This window comes from Hippoglossus hippoglossus, chromosome 7, assembly GCF_009819705.1.
Source record: "Hippoglossus hippoglossus isolate fHipHip1 chromosome 7, fHipHip1.pri, whole genome shotgun sequence".
In the NCBI taxonomy this organism is placed as follows: domain Eukaryota; kingdom Metazoa; phylum Chordata; class Actinopteri; order Pleuronectiformes; family Pleuronectidae; genus Hippoglossus; species Hippoglossus hippoglossus.
Genome location: NC_047157.1, coordinates 22,929,719 through 22,951,204, shown reverse-complemented (window position 1 = coordinate 22,951,204; position 21,486 = coordinate 22,929,719). Strand labels below are relative to the sequence as shown.

At 43.7% G+C, this 21,486-nt stretch overlaps 1 protein-coding gene across 5 annotated transcripts in view; it reads left to right on the top strand.

The window, feature by feature from the left end:
* Positions 1-4,977: 4,977 nt before the first annotated feature.
* LOC117765359 (rap1 GTPase-activating protein 1-like) overlaps positions 4,978-21,486 on the top strand; it is a 41,944-nt gene continuing 25,435 nt past the window's right edge. The window contains exons 1-2 of one of the 5 annotated variants that reach the window (XM_034591871.1): positions 4,978-5,195; positions 14,615-14,650. In XM_034591871.1, coding sequence (XP_034447762.1) covers positions 5,152-5,195; positions 14,615-14,650 — 80 coding nt within the window. In that variant the 5' untranslated portion in view covers positions 4,978-5,151. Of the gene's footprint in view, positions 5,196-14,614; positions 14,651-15,084; positions 15,809-21,486 lie in introns of those variants that run through there. The other 4 variants (XM_034591887.1, XM_034591864.1, XM_034591873.1 and 1 more) reach the window with 4 other exon arrangements.

The window sequence follows — 21,486 nt, the reverse complement described above, 5'->3', positions numbered from 1 at the left end:
GAAGCTGATATATGTCTGATCCAATGAAAAGAATGGACACAATGTGCGTAACTGTTATTTACACTCACACTCCAGCAAAGTGGAGAATTAAGTATGACTGTAAATGATTCGATTTGAGGACGTTGCAACAACAAATCTCCTTTTCTGCTGCGCCCAACATAATATCCTGTCCCACTGGCGAGAGGCTATGAAAGGCAATGTGTTTAAGTGTGTGTGTAAGTGTGTGTGTGTGTGTGTGTGTGTGTGTGTGTGTGTGTGTGTGTGTGTGTGTGTGTGAGGCTGTGTGCAGCGGCTCCCAGGGGCCCAGGGGGCATGTGACCTCATTGGGAGGAGGACGGTTCATTTGGCCCACTCCTCCCAGTCAGGCAGTCAACAACTCGTACTGTAACTTCTCTTTAGGTTTCAGTCTGTGTGTTAGTTTCTGCTACAGAGAAGTCCACCATGTCTGCATCTAAAAGGTCCAGCAGAGGATGTGAAAACTGTAAATTCAGCACAAACTTAAGAACGAGTGGAGAGAATGTGCAATCGCAGCTTCGCAAAGCAAATATTATATTAAAGGTCCCTTCAGTTCCCTTGAAGTAACAACAAAGTGAAGTAACAGACGTCGCTCTGTTCCGTGTGATTCAACTAGAACCAACGAATTTCTGTCGCTCCGTCGGCTGCTGGAGTTCGAAAAGTCTGATGAAAATTAAATGCTCGCAGAGATAAGCCTCAGCTTATTTACCCCCCCACCCCCACCCCCACCCCCCCTGCCTCAAAGCACAATTGCCCTTTGAATATTCACCCCCTTCAAATATTTGTTTGGTACCCCTTCCTGCGCAAACTCCCCCCCCCCCCCCCCCCCCCCCTCCAGACGTATGTGAACCCCTTATTCAGTGGAGTACATGGAAAATATTTACAATGTATACAGCGGCCATAAGCAGAGTGTTCATGACGATACCGTATAAATATTGTGAAGGATTAACCTCGTACTTTAAGGGGCTGTTCACTCGCTCCATTTAGACTTTCTCTCTCCGTACAAAAACATCCACTGCTTGGCTCATTCGCCCCAAATTACATAACTAATAAATCTATTTAATGTAATTGGTCATATTTAATGTGTGTCTTATAAATGTGTGGTTTACTTTACCAGAAAATACACTGACAAAACTGTATTCCAATCGGTAACACACAAATGAATTAAGTTTTTTCAAATTAAAGTTATCGATTGTGTTAGTATAACTTGAACAAACTTAATTCATTAGTCTGTTCCCATTTTTTTAAGTTTAAACTTTCTTAAAAATGTTTGTACAATTTTACAGTATCGCTACAACTTCATGAATAAAACTGTGTTGAAACAAGAACCCATCGCTAATGAGCTGCTTTCAGAAATGCACCGAACTCTTGAATGTCCTGAGGAGTCACTGCGAGCGAGTGGGCGCGTTGATGATGTTTCCAATACTTGAGGGACGCAAGACTCAAATAAAAAAACAGAATATGAAAATCTCAAAATGAAAAACAGGAGCCGTACACGTAGAAGATTCAGACGAAGATTTCAACTTGGAAAGACGACAACATTCGAGAGCTTTAAGGAAAGACGCTGGCAGAACATTGTTTATTTCTGAAAATGGCTATAGCAAGAAACTGAAGTTGTCTTTAAGTTGATAATTTTTAGGATTTAGGTCTGGATAATATTCTGCTATGGTCAGGTTGTAGTCTTCTGGATTAGTTTCCCTCTCCAGGAAAATTATTTTTGAGTTTGCCTGAAATTTGCTTAAAAAATGAACTTACATTAACAATTTTTTGGTGCAAGAAATCAATAAGGCAGGAAAGTTTCATCCTAACTGTCCTGTGATGAGCCCTGAACCCAGAGACAATTCATTTACAGGAGAATATACCAATGAGAGTAAACATAGAGAATAAAGCAGAATTTTTCTATTGTTTTCCGTTTGAATGAAGCTTTTGTTGCAGCAGCGAGTTTCTTCTTCGGCCAGAACCTCACGTAGCTTCGTAGCAAAGTTGATTTACGATGTTTGTCCGGCTACAAACACATTAAACTCCCTCCTGCTTATCGAAAAATTCAATTTCTTTTCAACAGAACTGGAATGATAAATTGTGCCACACCTTCTTAACAAAGGCCTTCACACACGTCGAAGTCTGCTTCGCTTCAGATGGAACGACGCTGATTTATTCTTCAGGGGGCAAATCTCCTGCCTCATGAAAGCAGAACTGAGGATGAATGAATGATTTCACTCGTCGTGAACCACACACCCACTCGGCCTCCACTTCCTTTTCCACAGCATTGAAAGGAAAACTAAATATTGAGTTAAAGGGGCTGTAATCATTCACAGGTTCAATTATGGAACAATGACGATTTGAAATTTTAAGATTACGATCCCAATTATGCCGTTGTTATCCTTTAGCTGTATGTAAAACAGGAGGTGTGGACAAGACACATTTACGTTGAGGAGACAGAAGTGTTTTCTTCTTCGTCTGAGCTCATGTTTCTTTACGTTACTGTATCAGTGGTTTCTGTGGGACGTGGATATCGAGGAGGGATCTCCATTTCTTTTGTCCCCGTCGAGAGTCTTCCTGCCCGTTCACTTCCTCTAAGACAAAAGAGGAGCCAGGGTTCCTCGGAGGAGCGGGCGCCGTCCCCGAGGTGATATGATTAAAGGCCTCTTGTCTGGACTGGACCCATTCAAATGCCTCGCACACACACCACAGCTGCTTTACTTAATTGAATTGTCAGGAAGGCAGACAGGACTGAAGGTGGAACCACGACTGATACAACGAATCAATGGAGTGGTGCTTAAATTAAATCTGGCAGCGGCTTTGCCAAGGAGCTGAAGAGTTGTGCTGTTGAGATTAAGACAGCGGTTTCTGATTTCAGCCAATTCAAATGAGTTGATTCATGATGGACAGATACTGTATCAAGGGCATAACCTTGGGTTGAACGGTGGATGGGTGAGGGTCAAATGGAAAATTAATATTTCTTACTAATGAATAATTGCTTGATAAACCTTAGAAATATTCATATAATGTGTCATACAAATAATACCAGCTAGCTAGTAGCCAAATAGCTAAAGTTTTCAGGCTCCAAATAATTTTAATTAAGAAAGCTGACCACTATCTTGTTTTATGGTATGGTATGGTATGGTATGATTTGGTATGGTATGATTTGGTATGGTATCTAATGGTATATTGTGGTTTATAAGCCACATTCTTAGCATGTTTGTGGGTTTTCGGCAGCAGACAAACTTCCACAGTAACAGGGCTAACATGCATAATGTTGACTATGTTCACCATGGACAAAAATTCCGATGTGATGACGATTGAGTCAACCTCATGGTGGCGCTAGATGTAAAATCAGAGTTCCGATCGTAGCTTTATGCTTTCCTCCATCCGTCCATCTGCCTTATTGTGAACAGGATATCTCAAGAATGCGTTGAAGGAATTTCTCTCTTTGCTGCAAACATTCCGTTTGACTCAAGAAGGAACTGATTCGAATTTGGAGGTTAAAAGGTCAAGGTGACGGCCTAGCAACGGTTTTTAGCCTCTTGAATGCGATTGAATATTCAAATTTTGACGAGCTGTCACTTGAAATCAAACATCAACTGATCGGATTTCAGTGGTCACGGGTCAAAGGTCACGGTGACCTCATAAGGGTCATGTAAGTAGACTGAAACTGTGGTGGTTGGTGGAGGGATTCAACCACAGGGGAGTGATTCTAGTTCAGTCTGGACAAAGTCAGACAGACGTTTCCATCCCCGGAGACAGGACACCATCAAGGCCCTGAAACAAATCAACTAAAATGTCCATCAGATCAATAATCAATAGCCTCTATCAGGCAGAGATGTGTCCGGTCTGATACGTTACCACACGGCCAAGAGACAAACTGTGGTCCATTACCATCAAAGTCGGCCAAGTCCTGCGGTGCTGTTTTTAGGAGATTGCCGTCTCCAAGGAGAGCGGTGATGTAATTGTTGAGGGATGATGTAATTGTCTATCAGCATGATTGTGCCTGTTTGCTTGGGCCCATTAATTAAGTGCCTGTCTGCTCGGTTAGCACGAGCCCCCTCGCAGTTAATGTGATGAAGACATCGTTGGCCCGTGGGGGAAATTATGGTCCTGGCTCGGAAAGGTCTTATTTATCCAGAAGAGATGAAATGTTATAAAGTCAAACCCGTTCCAATCTAATAACGTAGAAGACGTCGTCCTGCCCAACACCGGCCGTGACAAGAATTTCATCCAACATAGTGCAAATGCTTTGGAATGTGTCTCAGTGGAGCTGGACCACAATACGTCTCATTCAGTAATCCATGGAGGCATTAATGCCAACAAGCTGCTAAAGGAGCTAAAGGAGAGTCTCAGTGTCCAGACATTTACTCAGCTTAATCAATGCAGCCGACAGCAAGGAAAAACCTTATTGTGCCACATTCATCTTCCTTTTTTTTTTTTTCGTGTGCATGCCGGAGCTGACGGGAAGAATTATCAGCGACAGATAAGCAACTTGCTCGGAGGAGGTCGACACCTACAGTATGCAGGAGTGGAGCCGCTAACCCGGGGCAAGGCTCTGCGATTGGGACATTTGTGAGGAATGACGACGTGCGATGACTGCAGCCTGTTTGACCAGCTGCCTTCCAGTGACACAGGGAGGGAGAACTCGTGTTGCAAGACTCGACGCCAAAGAGAATTCTCTCTGTGTTTCTGCCTTCAGCCATTTAAAATAAAATATCTAAACGATCAACAATTTGCTGGTGTGACTTTGTGATTCGGGTTAAAAAATTGGAAATGTAAGAAAACACACACACACGTTCCCTGGGAACTTGGTGCATGAGCGCGAGGATCCAGCCTGTATGTGAGTCCACCACACGCCTGGTTCCCTGGCATGGTCAGCAGCCCCCCCCCTCCCCTCTCCCTTTTCCTCCCTCATCCTCTCGTCGTCCCCCCCCCACCCCCCCCCCCCCCCCCCTCTGTTTGTGAAGGAGGCGTGTGAGTCAGGAAGAGGCAGGCTGGGGGAGTGGAGCTCACACAGCAGGCAGAGCATACAAACACACACATTGACACACACTCTCTCTCACACACACATGCTCAGTCAGCGTTAAGTGACACAAGTGCTGGCTCCATTCAGCACTGAGTTGACTGACTCACTCATATCCATTAGCCGGAATGCCGCAGAGAAAGAGGAGTTTCACTTTTGGAGCCTATGGGGGGTAAGAAATGAAATTCCTCCTAATTCTGTCAAAACTGAGCATCTCTTTAGCTCATATTTCTAAGGTGGTGATGTGTGTGTGTGTGTGTGTGTGTGTGTGTGTGTGTGTGTGTGTGCGTGTGTGTGTGTGTGTGTGTGTGTGTGTGTCTGTGTGTGTGTATGTCTCCGTCTCCCCGTTTGATGACTGTGCAGATTCTGCGCCTGTATTGCTGCCTGCATGTCTGCAGTTCTATTTATCAGAGCAGCTTTTGTATCACATGTGCCAGTTGACATTTTCTGTGGCTTTCCCATTATAAATCGGACCTTTATCATACTGCAGTTGCTGTTTGTTGATGAATCATCATGAGTGACACTTGTAAAGTCAATGCACAGTGTGTTTGTTGACATTTCGGATGTATAGACCAAGTTATATTATGGGCAAGTGACAGAGATAATGGTTTGCAGGAAACTGTGCACATACTATAAATGCCTGCACTCATTTCTACACAGATAAGACAAGATTCCACTGCGTTATTTGCTTGTGTTTACTCTATTTATATGTTTTGCATTCATGTGCATTCTGCCAGCCATCAACGTCCTTTGCTGCCCAGTTCCCTGCTGTAACAATCTGTGTTTTTTTCGTGTGACCCACTTCAGACTTCACAGATCTGAGCAGCAGACGAACGGTCTGCGAAGCCTTGAGAGGTGAATAGGTGCCGTAACGTAGCCACACACCTGGCTGCCTCCTCCCGAGGTTGTGTTGTGTTGTGCGGCCGAACAACAAAGCCTGGAATTGCACTGCACACGCATGCACTTGATGTAGTGAGGCTGGGCTGTGGAGCAGTTTTAAAGTGTAATAGTGAAGCGGCCACAGTATTAATTGAAGTGAATGTTGGTTGTTGGCCAAGTGGTGATGAACATTAACGACAGGAGATGCATTAAGAAGTGAGAGAACGTTGGTAATGCATTATATTATCGACCCATAGTTTCTCCTAGTAATAATTTACAAGGACGTTTTCTCTCTTTTTGGTACAAATGATAAGTATTTGACTGATACACTTTATTAGTCCTGCAGTCTGTCGGTGTCCAGCGAGTTGGAACCCTCTGAACGACCTCGTGTTTAGCTGGTGCCAGTGGGATCAGCTGGATGTCTGTTCACTTCCCCTCACAGTTTTGCCGACGTCTTCAAGCATCTTGATCTGTGAGACCAGATAAACTAGCAGTTGTCTTGTTTGGTTTTGTTAGGATTATAACTACAGGTGAAAGCCGCTCAAATTTAAATGGTTTGGCTTACTAAATAAGGTGCAGCTCTATTGAATGTAAGAGGACTATTGGGCCTTGCGGAGGTATGCACTCTACTTTGTGTCATTCTAGTGTTTTCCGACATTTGTTTGCAGGATTACTCAAAAACTACTTGGTCATCTCCTTGAAAGTTTGTGGAGGGGTGGAGGGAGAAACCATTACATTTTGGTGGGATGCAGGATTTTGGGTGAGATGGGATGTTAGCTTTGGCGGAGGTATGCCTGGTAGTTGCTTGTGTAGGTCAACTGAATTATATATATTCTGTATATTCAAAGTAGTAAGATATAAGTATTGGGTTTTAGGGTTTTCTTTCAAATAATGGTCCCTGTAATAAGAACCAGATATAGATGCTCTTTCTCTCATCGTAGGAAATGATTAAGGGAACGTTATGATCAGTTCTAATGAAGCTGCATCATCCTCAGCAGGTGACGAGCAGGTGACGAGCCCGGGGGGAAGCACATCGTTTTTTTTTTTTAATGAATCAAACAAGCTGCTTTTCAGTTTTGTGTTCAGCAGTGGCCTTGAACGCCGTCGCACTTGGCATTTCGATAGGTCAGACTGATTGCTCACATCAGCGGGTGATCTGTAATACACTCTGCCCCCCTGCATCCCATCGCTATTCACTGACGGAGAGGAGGGCCCCTCTGTTATCTGCAGATTGGTCTTTGCTGGACTCAGCACGCTTTATAATTTGGACATCAACCATTAATGAGGCTCCCACTTAATCAGAGCTCTCGTGTCTTTCACTTTGGGAAGGTTACGACCGTGATGTTGTAACACTGATCTTTCATTTCCTTTTATCGTCCTCCAAGTTTTCCTCCTGAGGAAACAGGCTGCACATGCCTGTTGTCACATGAGACAAACTGTAGCCAGTATACAGTGCGTTGCTGTTTGTCTGTAGCTCATTAACCATTAAATCTTGAAATAAACACAGAGCTATGGCTTGTGTGCCGCATGCTTCTCCAGTAACCTCAGTGACGAGGCCTTTGGGCAACACGAACAATGCTTGTTTATGTGATCGTGATGTATAGGAAGAAGAATTCATGTTAGTGCTGCTCAGAGTGGAAAAAACCCACACTGTTGTTGTTTGGTTCTCTGGTCAGCTGATTTGAAGAGTAGACAAGGAAAAGGTGTGTTTCCCAGTGTTTATGGCATCTTGATCATAATAAGTATATTAATCTAAAACTCTCCGGTGTCTTTGTGTAGTTTGTGGCTTCTGCAAAAAGGCAGATTGACAGATTTATTTATGAAAAGCTGCCGTTTCATACCTCGCTGTTTGAAAAAAGAAAAGAAGGCTTTGGGGTCTATTTGATTTGTGATGATCTCTTGTCCGAGGATTATTGTATTGATTATTGTGGCACAGACAACAGGAAGACAACGCGGAGACGGTCCTTTTGTCTCAGAAAAGCAAACGTTTGCATGACAAAAAGATGATTAGAGCGCGAGGCAGATACTTGAGAACAGGACGCCATTCAAGTACCTTCCAAGGGCAGTGGCAAAACAAACAGGAGATGTAGGGCAAGCAGAGGGCTCTCCAGTTCCTACTCAGTCAGTTCACCTTGCATATTTACTCTGACATTCACATTCACATTCATATTCACAATGGAAAAGCCATCTGCGAAGAAGAATAGGCAGGGATCGGATCAGCCGCAGTTAATTATCTAATGTCCGAGGGCTCGGGATCGTTAACTTAATTTTGCTCCGATAAAAGAATAAAAACATAAGGGATTCTATTTCCTTAAAATCGTGCACATCATCGTCTCTGAGCCTCGTATGTCCAGCACGTCCCGGTCCGAGCAGGTGTGTTGCCTCAGTCACGTCAGACGGTTTCATTGCAACTTCATGCTTCACGACAAAGAAACTCAAAAAGTGGGGAAGAGATGTTTCATATGTTAATACAAACCTCTGCAGAGAGAGAGAGCTCCCACAGTTTATATCTAATACCTGTTGCTGCATGTATTTTTTTCTTTCTTCCATTCTTTCTCATGAAACCATTTTCCAAAACATCTTTATCTTGACCAGGTTTCGCCAAACAAGCAACTCACAGTGAGTCACTGATCTAACGCTGACAACAATTCACACTGCGAGATAACTGGGGTGTTGCCACGGATACGCCGAGGGTGGAGACGGTTATTAATATCTCTATCATTGTAATACTTTCATTGCATTACAATACAGAACACGATTATAACTCTCAGCGTAGTCTGTATAGAAAGATGGAATATCTGGGATATGAACGCCGCCATTTTGCGCATTTGGAGCCAGAGTCTGTGCAGTAGTGTTCGCTGTGGCGAGGTCACGCTGATACACGTGCTCGACCAATCACAAGTCAGCGTCAGCAGCCATCTGGGGGGGGGGGGGGGGGGAGGGGGCTGGGAGGCTTTTGCCGTGGCCCTGGGAATGATGTCACACCCGAAAAACCGGAGTTGCACAGGAACAACATTTACATTCGCAAAAAACAGGTCATAATAATTCATCACGCTCAAAACGTCCACAGATAGTAAGTGGACAGTATATGTGTACGACAAGTAAACAGTAAAAACAACAGCGTTCACTACTGTCGATGTACAGAGGGGTGGTCTTGGATTTCAAAGTCGGGGGAGGTGAGGTTCCAGTTGCACCTTCTGACTCAGGGGTCGGATATTCCGAGTTCCGATGGTTTAATGGGACGTAGCATTTGGTTTCACTTTTGGGAGTCCTCAAGCTCATCCATCTTTGTAAACAGTCTATGAGGTCCACAAACAACACAACAGTTATATTAAAATACCAATAATCATGACATGACTCATCCCATTTTTTATTTACTTGATGTACATGTTGTGTGCGTGTATGTGTGTGTGTGTGTGCGTGTGCGTGTGCGTGTGCGTGTGTTCACTGTATCTCACTGTACCGCAGCTAAATGAGAACATTGAGCCACTCTGCACTCATTTCTCCGTCAATAGGCTCATTCAGCCGTCGCCGGGTCCAGATACAGGACCCGGTCTGGGATCTGGTCACGTTCTGTTTTCTTTGACAATGTGACTTATTGCTTCCCTGAGCGTTATTTATAGCGATTGTTCGGCGTGGCTCAAGGCCTCGTCTGTCTCCCTGTGGATCTATTTCCTGACACCACCCGGCGCGTTCTGAATGTCTAACTGCAGATGTGGTTGTTTTCATACTGTGAGAATAAAACTGAACACACTCACATACTGTATTTGTACAAGCATCCACCTTTGCTGTCCACCACTCTGATTTGATGGATTGCCGTGCAATTTTGCCGAGACACTCAATCCTATAGTGACCGGTGATCCCCTGACTTTTCCTCCAGCGCCACAGGCCGGGTTGACATTTTTGTGCTATTAGTGAAATATCTTGACAACTACCGGATGGATTGCTGTGACATTTTGTTCACATATTTATGTCGTCGACTGGATGAACTGTAATTACTTTGCTAGTCCCTGAACTTTGGGCTTTTAATGCTTACGAAAAATATAGTGGTTGTTTACCCGGCTTATGTATAATCACATCTCTAATCACATTCCTTTATTGCGTCTGCTAAGGTGATTGTTTTCGTCTGGTGTTTGTCCGTGTTTGTGTGTTTGCTAGCAGGATTACGTAAAAAGGGAGAGGAGATAAAGCATTTTTCAACATTTTCCTTGATTTCTCTGAGAATAATTCATGGATCTTGATGGAAAAAAGCAGCCATGTAGGGGACTGATATTCATGAGTGTGTGATATTTGGTGCTTGGGCCTCGGGGGAGTTATATACTCTTCTATGAATCGGCCACAGGTAGGTTCTTTGACCCCTGTATCTGTTGGAGAGTATCAAGCTGAAACTGCACAGTGACAAACAACCACGTCAGCAGGTTCTCAACTCTTGCTGAGTGAGTAACACTGACCCTGACTCAACCAGAATTTATTGTAGCTGTAGGAATAATAAGAGGAATCATTTCTGAGTTCTTTTATTACTATTATCTTCACAACATTAGTTAATGCACATTTAAAATTTATGTTTTATGATATATGGCCTTATTCCTGCGTGTGACTCCTCTTTTTTCCTGATGAATTTGAATGTCAGAAGGTAATTTCCCAGTGCTTACGTTCTTTAATGCTTTTTAAATAAAACACACAACAAACCCCTTTGAAAGGTGTCACAGTGAAAGGCTGCATTGATCTTTCAAACACAGTCCGCAGCATTTTCAAGATGATTTGGTCCGGGGTGTGCTTCCTGGCCTCCGTCCGGATTATCTTGAGTTTACAGTTGTCCTTATATTTCCGATATAGAATTATCACAGCATGAACATGTTTCTGCTGCAGATTGGAGGCTGAACAGCCAACCTGTTTGCTTTAAGCTGGATTTCCAGGCTGACTTCTGTCTGGTGACCTACTTGCCACGAGCGTCGCTGCTGACTGGATGTAAACCACAGACCTCAGCTGATTTCTGAAGTGGAGAAAAAGTTTTGCAGCTGGGAAGGAGGAATTACGAGCTGCGCTTCAAGTCAGATTACGGCGAATGAGCTAGTTGTCATGTGTTCGCGGCTGCTGACACGGCGATGGGCCTGTAGCGTTTGTGGGACCCGCCTTGAGCCGTCTCATCCCTCCCTTGTTGCCATAGTAACCAGCTTGTGCTTGACACCCAGCTGAGAGCGTAGATGAAGAATGAAAAACAATTTGCCAGTATCTGGCCACCACCCACCGCTGTAAGTCATCTCCATGCTCCTAAATGCACTGGTTCGTGTTAAACACTGTTTTCACTGTGCAAAGAGTCACGGCCCACAAATGTATTAATGAATTTGTTACAGCCTTCTTTCTACTTTATGACCAGAGTCAGCGGAGAATTCTTTGTCTCACTGAGAAGACAGAGAGATTTTCACGACTCGTTCTTGTCCCACGTTCTGAATCTTCCTGATCTCACCTGCACAGTCCAGGTTTACTTTACTTTAGTATTGAAATGTCTTCCTTACGTTGGGGGATGAGTTTGGTTTTACTTCTAATGGGAGACGTAGTCAAATATTTGACTGATTGCTGAGCGTGCAATGGATTTATTTGTTTCCTTTGATCGATTTAGAGTAATAACATTGTAAGGATTAGTAGACGTATAAATTAGGTTCGTAGTTGACTCAGGAATTTCTTCTTTTCCTTAGATAAACTGTACAAAGTAAAGTAAACGATAGAAATGAAGGCGAGCAGCAGCTTTCCGTGTTTCTTCTGTTGTCTTTTTCTTTTCTCTTATCTGAAAACAACATTTGTCTGACCCTTCTTTAGCTTGTAGCAGAATGTTAATGCAATATTTATTATATACGAGTGTGTGGACACAAGAAAATTGAATACATTTTACAGCATTAAATGTTTAACAGTTCTATCTGTTATCTGTGACAGTGTGTTGATAGGAGCTCTCAGCTCTGGGGTATCACGTTCTGTTTTGCATTGTTGCAAATTTCCAGCTTGTATCCCACTTTTTATTCAATAATCTCGACACACCCTTGTTGATTTCATTTCACGGGAATCCCATGAAACCTGAGAATGGCGTGAGCAGCACAGGATGAGGTTTAGAAAATGTTTTTCTTAGTGATGCAGTTGGTGTGAAAACAGCTTTTTTCTCTCCTCGCACTCAGCTTCACGAGAGCAGAGACGAGTGCGCGGACGTATTTCGGCCCCTTCCCCGACCGCCACTTACGATAGAGTGATGATTTATCTGCACATACATGTCAGGCTCGGTGAAATCAACACTGGTGGTATAGATTTGAGTTATACCGTCACCACCAAATCTATCAGTATCAGGCGACGGCCTACTGCAACAACACGAGTCGGATGATTTGTGACCCCACATTATAATCCCTCCCCTGTACCCCCCCCCCCCCCCTCCTCTTCTGAGAAAACAGTGTTTTCTCAGAAGGAGGAAGTCGTAGAGGCTTTCATTTATCTTTTGAGATTCTCTCTGCACAAAAGAAGAAGTAGAACCATTTGGGTTATGGGTCACCTAATGTTACCTCTTTGGGAATTTCCTGCATCATTGACATTTAGAGACTTGTGTTAATACACATGCATGAATGAAAACACCGGCTGCCTCTCTGCTGCCTGACTCATGGCTTTTTTTATTTTTTTTAAACCAATGCTAGACATGACAAGGATGCAGCAAATCTGGCACTGCTGGATTGTCATTCTATTTTCATGGAATTGTCTGTGACAGCGTGTGTGGTTCCATCATTGTGGTCCAGACTGAAATATCTCAGCTGACATTGATATTGACATTCACGGTCCCCAGAGGATGATTGGTTAGGGGGATTCCCCCTGACGACCAGAAGTTTGGCCTTTTTGACTTGTAGCAGAATATCAGGTGTTATCTGGTCTCATGATGGATTCTGACATTCATGTTTGAACAAGTATGTGAATGTAAATCCATTCACTGTACATATTCTAACACTGCACACAGTTTTCTTGGTTTTACACTGTATACATTAGTTTTTATTCCATTCATAGTTTTCTATAGTTTTTATATTAATTACACTTAAGTATTATTATCCTTAAACTTAAGTATTGCATGTAACTTATTACTCTTGCTGCTGTAATATTGCAAATTTCCCCATTGTGGGACTAATAAAGGATTATTTTATCTTATCTTATCTTGTCTCTAAGGACACGCTCCGCTGTAGATTGTGATTAGTGCTATTTACCTTTGCCAAGGAGTTTTGTTTTCATGGGCGTTTGTTTGTCTGTTATTTAGTAGGATTACGCAAAAACTACTTGACTGATTACAAGAAAACTTCTCAAAGTACCAGGGAAAGATGGGCAACAGATCTGAGCTCTGGTGGAGTTACAGTCCGACACAACAGACTCAAAGGGTCGCGGGATGAGTTAAATCAAAGGAGACAGAATAAACACCAAGGAGAAAAAATACAATTAGAATCAACCTAAAAGCTTCAGGGTCAATACCTTGGTCACAGAGGTTATGGTGGAAGGAGGAGACACGAGCCGAGAGAGAACTACTTCGATTTTGGTGCAGATTTGGACAAAGGGGCATTTCCAGGATTGTGACTTTTTTTTTTTCTTTTACATTTATGAGTTTATATATAAAAATCCAGATCTATTGTATTGAATTGTGGTTTCTTAAGGGGACTGCTGTGCCTTGGCCTATGTGCGCTCGTCTATCATTCTAGTTTTTATTATGTATCTCAGTTCTGCTTTCTGAGGGGAGGCAACAAATCCTGAGAGACATACTAAACATTCCCTTTGCTCCATGTCGCCACCACCAGCTGGGAGGCCTGCAGCCAGGACTCCCTCACTGGACGGCAGTTGTCAGTGTCGTATATCAACTTTGTTGCCATAAATCGGACGTAAACTGCTGCATCTAGAGACGTTATCTGGTTTTATTGTTGTGCTGTTTTCTGATTATCAAGTTTAAAGTATTTGGTTCGTGTGGTTTGTCAGGTTGTTTAAAGAAAGATCCTGCCTCCACCAGATATCCTGGTTCTGGTCAGTGGAGTTTAGCTGTAGAAGTTTGTCTTGACTCTCACCTGCCAGAGGCTGATATTTCCTCTGCACACATAGTGCCATCTATTGGGAGAAACCCGACCCTGCACTCTTAACCGATGGGCTCCCAACGCTGCATCATCTGGTTGTTGTTTCCACTGATTACTGCTCAGATCTGTTTATCCAGCGTGACCTGAGGACACATGATAGTTTACACTGGGCTGTCAGTGAGTAATCAGCCTCATTGTGCAGATTCAAACCAGGACGAGGTTAATTTTGTCTCAGGAGACACCAGGCGAGTAATCATCCCTGGAAATGCTACTTCAACAGATGGCAGGAGTTATTTCAGGGTAACCCGGCCCACTGAGTCACCAGCCTCTCAGTTCAGTGGGCTGTTGGTGAGTGGGAAGGACACTCCACTGTCCCTGTGCACTGGCCACACTTAAATGAGTCTGAGCAAACTTTCATGCAGGCAGACACGAGACACGGAAACTATTAGTAAGGGGAGGATTCAGTCATGTGCCACCTGGTGCTGATGTACTCTCACATCTTTCCTGCTAATTATTGTTTTTTTTGTGTGGAGTTATTAACAGATGGAGCTATTTTTTGACAGATTAATCCCAAATATAGACAATGTCAAAAGTTGACCCTTTTAAATCTGTCCGTCAACTTGTGCTTTTATTTTTCCAGGGTGGACAAGACCTTCTCCAAGGCCAGAAGCTTATGGTGAGTTGCTCTGTTTTCTTTTTGTCATTATACGTTTCAAATTTTGACAAAACAGCACTTTTGAGAATAACAGGGGGAAAAAAGAGAAGAGTTTTTCATTCGAAACTCTCGATGTCACAGACTCAGACCGGCCCTGTCGACCGTATGCGTGTGGATCAGTCCCCAGAGTGGACTGTAAGTAAGATGAATGGAGCGTTAAAAGGTAGAGCAGATGGGCAGCGGTGGGGAAACAGATACCTGGTCCATCTTCCATCTCTGCAGTGCTGGCAGGATGGAGTGTTTGTGTGTTTGTGTGTGTGTGTGTGTGTGTGTGTGTGTGTGTGTGTGTGTGTGTGTGTGTGTGTGTGTGTGTGTGTGTGTGTGTGTGTGTGTGTGTGTGTGTGTGTCTGTGTGGGTGTGTGTGTGTGTGTCAGGCAGGGAGCTGAGCATGCACACACTCCTGCCACTGCGGATAAACTACTCCGTTTCTGAAAGCGTGAGGTGTGGTGGCACGAATGTTTGGCCCTCAACCGCCTCCGTCTGACTGCAGGAGGTTAAACGCTGCGTCGCCGCAGTATCATCACTCCTCAGCGACAGATGCACCAGGATCTCTCTCACCTGCTATAGGCCTGCGTCTCTCAGCAGTGACGGCTTGTTCTCAGAGACTGCAGTGTGGCTGTCGGGCTACAAACTGCTCCTGCACTCTAGAGGAGAAGAGGAGGAACACAGCCGCAAAGTGAGGATGAAGAGGAGCATCTGAAAGAGGATTTAAAAGAGCCCAGGAGATAAAAAGAACTGAGGCTGTGCAGAGAGGGAGGAAGGATAAGGTGGAAGTCAGGGGATGAGGTGACGTGACCGGAAGAGAAAGAGGAGACCAGTGAAGTGGGATGTCTGCCAAATGAAACCTGAGCAGAGGTTCTCTCAGACAGGCGAATTTGTGGGAAGCAAAGTGACAGATTGTGACAGTCCACAAACAGCTGATGTTGCAGGGCAATGTTGTAGCAATAAATCTTGGAGAGACAAAGTCAGAATCGTCCTGCAGGGGCCGTATGTTGGAGAGGTAGTTTAATTTGAAATCAGGGACAGTGGGCTAAAATCTCCAACAGCGAAACTTTGACTGAACAAATCCTGCAGAATGCCGTGCTCGCCTTTTCGAATTGGAAGGCCAAGGAAATTCTGGTGAGTCTCTCTTTAATCTGCCGTAAGAAAGTTTGGATGATACAGAATAATATAGCGTGCCTGCCTGATGCCAATATTCAAGAAATTATCAATTACAAACCATCAAAATATTAAGGATTATCAGTTGCACTTTGTATCACAGTTTGCTAATAAGACGCAACAAACCTTCGTACTATGAAATTACAATAAAATGTCATTAATTAGATTGGAAACCAACACGGTTTTACCTTGAACTACGTCTTAAGAGCGCACTGTAAGATTCAGTGAGAGCAGATTATCCATATCATGGCATTATCCCCCCCGCGTTGATGCTTTGCTTGATCACATACGTTCTCTTTACTCTCAGCGGACGATGACTCCCGACCTGTTGCAGGTGTTTGATGTGATTCCGTTGTTCGGTGTTGACCCCTGTGCTCATGTCGCTGATTAAATGTTGAATGATGATCTTCCATCTGGTCATCTCGGGTCATACACAATAAACAGATGATCCTCCAGGTCCCCTCTCTCTCTCCCTCTCTCTCCCAGGGAGGCCTGTAATTGGTTGTAATCCTGTCTTGCTAAGCTCCCATGATGGGAGGAAATGGGAGAGTGGTGCTGGTGTGGATAATGGTTATACTGAGATGTTGTATAAGGGCACCGCTCTCTCTCTCCCCCCCCCCCCCCCCCCCCCCTCCTCTCTCCCTCTCTCTAACATACATCCAGACACAAAGTGCACTCTGCGTCTGTGTCTGTGTCTGTCCCTGGAGCATGATGGATTATTGTTGGATTATTGAAGCAGGCTGTCCATTGTGTAACTTCCTGTCTATTCTTTGAAACAACTTGGCCACTGATCCCTCTGTTTTATCCTCGCCTCAGCTCACCCGAGCTTCATGCAGCACAGGTCTGCAGTCCTGGTCCTCCCTCGGGTGTTTGTCTTTTTCCAGGTTAGACGTCAAAGAACTTGACGTCAGTTTGTGTTTTCAAATGCAGGATAAAGGAGCAGGGAACTTTTTCCTCGAACCCATCGGACTTATTTAGTTGATATATATATATATATATACGTCTTTATTAGAGGGTGGTTGTGTTGGTGGTAGTTACCAAATCATCTGCCCTCTAGTGGCAAAAAGATGGATCATTCAGTTGCAGTCAACAATAGATTATCACTTATAATGAAATAATACTACTACTACTACTACTACTACTACTACTATAACTACTACTACTGCTATTACTACTACTACTACTACTACTACTAAATATTATAGATTTATAATAACATATAACATATAATTTTATATATATTTCATACTATATTGAATATAATCTATATCATATACTATTGATGAACTTTATTTTCAACTTTTGCTTATATTTATATTTTATTATATATTTGCTTCTTTGTCATATTTGTATATTTCCTTTGTAAATCGTAAAACAGGCACAATTTGATTGAGGATAATGTTGTTGCTGTTGCACAACGACATTAAAGTTTTTGCATCGTGCATCTTGATATAGTAATATGTATTTTATTATATATATATTTATTATTATATAACAGTTGGATACTTGTCAAATTCACAATCTCACGGGACCTAATTATGCCTGTTTTCTTTTTTTAGCCTGATCAAATATCTGCCTTTGTGCTCTGCAGGCACTGGCATCCCAAAAAACAGGTTATTTTAAAGCTGCTGTTGCTATTTATAACAAAACTGTGTGATGCAATCCCACGATCTATTTTTAATAACGCCGTCTAAATTCAAGGCCCATTTCATCCTTTGTGTCCGGCCCAAAATCACTTAGGAGGGGTCACTGTAAACACTCGTCTGTTTGTGTCCACTGATTTCCCAAGAGACGTCACTCTGCATCACCCTCCGTCTCCTTCCTCCTGCACATGTGCTCGTCACTGTTCCGCGAAGCCCGACCCGGTGTCAGTTTGCCTGTGCACGCTCATCTGTGTATGTCAAGCCGAGTTGTCTGCCAAAGCGGACGTAGTGGAAGAGCAAACTGTCAAGGCCGATCAGGCTACACTGTCTCTCTGCAAGTCTCCTGCCGTCGGACTAAATATAGCACCAAAGTGACAAGCTCGCCCCTGGTTCTACTCGTCTGAATAATCCAAATCCTAACATGTCATCCATCATGGAGCACAGGCACAAGATGTCTTAAAAAAAAAACGTACAGCTCAGATGACAGCAGGCTGCAGAAGGGTGAGACGGGCGCCGGGGAACTTTGACAGGACACTTTCCATTTTACTTTATCTGATTCTCTGAGCTGCTCTTTAGAAAAGTTGTTCCGCCAGCTTTTCTGAAGTTCACCCTCTTCGCCCTGAGACAGTCTGTCGAGGCTGCAGCATCTTCTGGTTTGAACAACAGGGGCTGAGGTCTTCATTGCTATAGTGTTTGTGAATGGGTAAGTACCTGAGCATATGTCTGGGGACGTCCATTGTGCAGCCTGTTTATTGGCCCTTTTCATGCTGTGGATGCTGCAGCAAGCCGGAGTGAGGAGGAGGCTGCGTCCAGGAGCTTTTATAACGAGCTGCCTCCTGCTATCTCTGTCCCATGGGATAAGAAATTCTCGCCTGATAAGATTCTTGAGTAATTCTGCTGTTTGTTCTTGTCTTGATTGACAGGAGGAATGTTTCACTTCACGGATAGAAGGGTATAAATATCACTGAACACCCTCATAGCTCTAATATCAGACGACAGAGGTGCACAGAATGACCCCTGTTTGCTGAAAAGCCACATCTGCATCCCTGTGATTTCCCCTGGGGGCCGTGTTTCCAAGGAAAACTGGACAGGGATATTTGTGAGAGATAAGACAAGCTGGAAAATCTGGAACGCTTGGTTGGACGAACATGCGTTATTCAAAAACACCTGCTGCACCGCGGCTGTTAATGCATACTGAATATGACCCGCAGTCGGGGGGGAGGTGTGAGCTCAAGACAACCAATCCAGGAGGCTCCTCACGCATCAGATCCCGCCAGTACTTTATTATTTAGAATTCCCAGCATGTGGCATTTGACTGTTCGGCCATTGTGTCAAAAGTGTTTTTCCTTTTCTCGGCTTGAATGCAGCAGTGTAGCGGAAAATTGTGCCCCTGTGCCTAAAAACAGTTGGTGTGTTTTAGTGTTGTGATAAGGAATACTAAAAATGATTTCCTTATCTAACTGTTTGTTTAAGAGGACTTTTAGAGGTGCAGTTCCCTTGGGAACAAACTGCCTTTCAGACTTATCTGCTTTCTAAATTTTGTCCAGTATTTGCTTTTGCCTGATTATGGCAGCAGCAACTTTTATGGCTGAAGGACAAAAGGCCCTGATGGTTTTACATGTTCAGGAGCAGATCGGACAAAGAGGTTGTTTTTAATGTCACTTCCCCTGGTTCACAGATGAAACCACATAGAGGTGACTCTTTATAAATGATTCATAATATATAAATATACTGTACACAGATGAGCCACCACCTAAATAAGACATTTCAGATGTTTTGGTCTGGACAGATTTGCTCTGAGGCTCAAAGTGCAGCCACATACAATCTAACTCCCATTTGTTAGAATGCATCAGGTCAGTCTGAGGGGAGGGGGGGGGGGGGGGGGGGGGGGGGACAAGGCAGCGGCAGGTTCTATTTATGTGATAATTCACAGCACATGTGTTCCTTCTATCTCTGGCCGTTGGAGAACTGATGGCGGCCGAGGCAGCAGCTGCTGCCACTTCATGATACATTTGGAAAACATCGAACCAGGGGAGCGGCTCCAAACGTTTGAGCACTCCAGTGTTATCGTGTAATAAATGATGACACGGGGGGAAGATCACCGAGCAGTGAGAGCTGAGTGTGTCTCTGCGTGACTGCAGAAGTTAATTTCCACACGTTACATACAGCGCACAGCATGAATAAATCATATCTGGGTCTGTTCACAGTGCTTAGACATTAATTGAGGTCAAACGACTGATTTGTCTGTCGTGTCACTTTGAGGTTGATCTTTAGTGAAATGTTTGGTGGAACTTTTGAGAGGACAGTTTTTAACTTTTGGTACAAATAGTCGTGGTGCACCACTTGTCCTGAAACGTCTCGACATAAAGCCTGATGAAATGCCATGAAGACGAATATATTCATCCCTTTACTTTTACCAAATCGTAATTTATATCGTACATTAATTTGTGGCTGCAAAATGTTAAACTGTCCTATCAGCCTGTGTTTATGTTCACATGCTAAGATGGAGCAGATGGTGTTGCTGTATTAAAGTAGAGTTATTGTATTTTTATATTATAAGTTTCAAAGGCTGATATGACGAGTCCAAAAACGTCTGTTTACACTGAGTCACTGTGCTCATCGCTAAACACAACCAGGATACAGGGATATAATCTACTGGGAGATAAAAGATCAGATTAACACCATCATGCTCATACCCCCCCCCGCTCCATGTAGCTCCATTATTACCTGGCTCAAAACAAGGCATTCCAAAAAAGAATATGCTTCACGATCATGTAACCGAGTCACAATCACAGTCACAGTGGGGTTGAGGTGCGCTGCAGAGAAATCATGGTGGGGGATGTAAAGTTCCTTCCAAAGCTGGGAAGCAGTTGGCTCTCCTACTTTGTCTTGCAAACACACTACGGGCTTGATTACACTCAATTTGTTTAGGAGTGACTGGGGTCAGGTGTAACAGCAGAGGAACCTTCAGACCTGCGTCGTCCAACGATGGCAGACGTGTTTTTCCTCTGAGAACATTTATCACTCGGGGATAGAATAAAAAAAAGAGACAATTTTCCTTTTTGGGTGTACGTTCTATTTGTGCATCACTGTTCTATGCTGTTTGTTGCACAGTGTATATATTTCTCAAAATTATTAAATATGTTTATTTAAACAAAACACTTTCATTGTAAAACAAAAAGAATGCAGTCGATAGACGTGACAGAGAAAATGCAAAAATAATCGCAAAATTGTCCCCATTCAAAAAGACTCTTGTGACTTTATTAAAGAAAGAAAAATCTGCTTGAATGGTGCATTCACGTGCACTTATTAAAGAAATCACAAATTCACTGCTGCTGCGGCTCCCCCCCCCCCCCCCCCCCCCCCCCCCCGAGGTTGACCACCGCTAATTAAACCTCTGTGGGAGTCGCTCAGTGGAGGTTATACATAAATAACCATTCATTCATGTTTCAGAGCAGCAGCCATCTTGCCTGCTGGAGACCCCTGACATGTTGGAGGTGTATAATGTGCCTGTGATTGCAGAACTGAGCCTCTATTAAGTGGCCTGTGGGATCACAGGCTCACACACACACACACACACACACACACACACACACACACACACACACACACACACACACACACTACTTGCATGGCTTGCTGCTCTGCATAACAACACGAGTTTGAAGCAGTAGGAACTTTCCATTTAATTTGTATAAATTCAGATACGTATATGAATGAAACTTGATGGCGATGAACACACAGTTGCCGACTCCTGATTCGTTTTACTCTACTTCTCCTTAGCTCGCTTTTGCGTCAGCCACTATTTGAGCTTGTGTCTCGAGGGATATAGTATTATTATTTAACATGTCTTGGCCGGGAAAGCGAGAGAGGGAGAGGGAAGTGGGAGACGGGGAGATTTCTGGACAGCAGCAGCAGTTCTCAGGGGGACGTGGTGTGGGGGCAGGGCAGGGGAGGAACCACAGGACATTTCACCAGGCTAATGGGATGGGAATC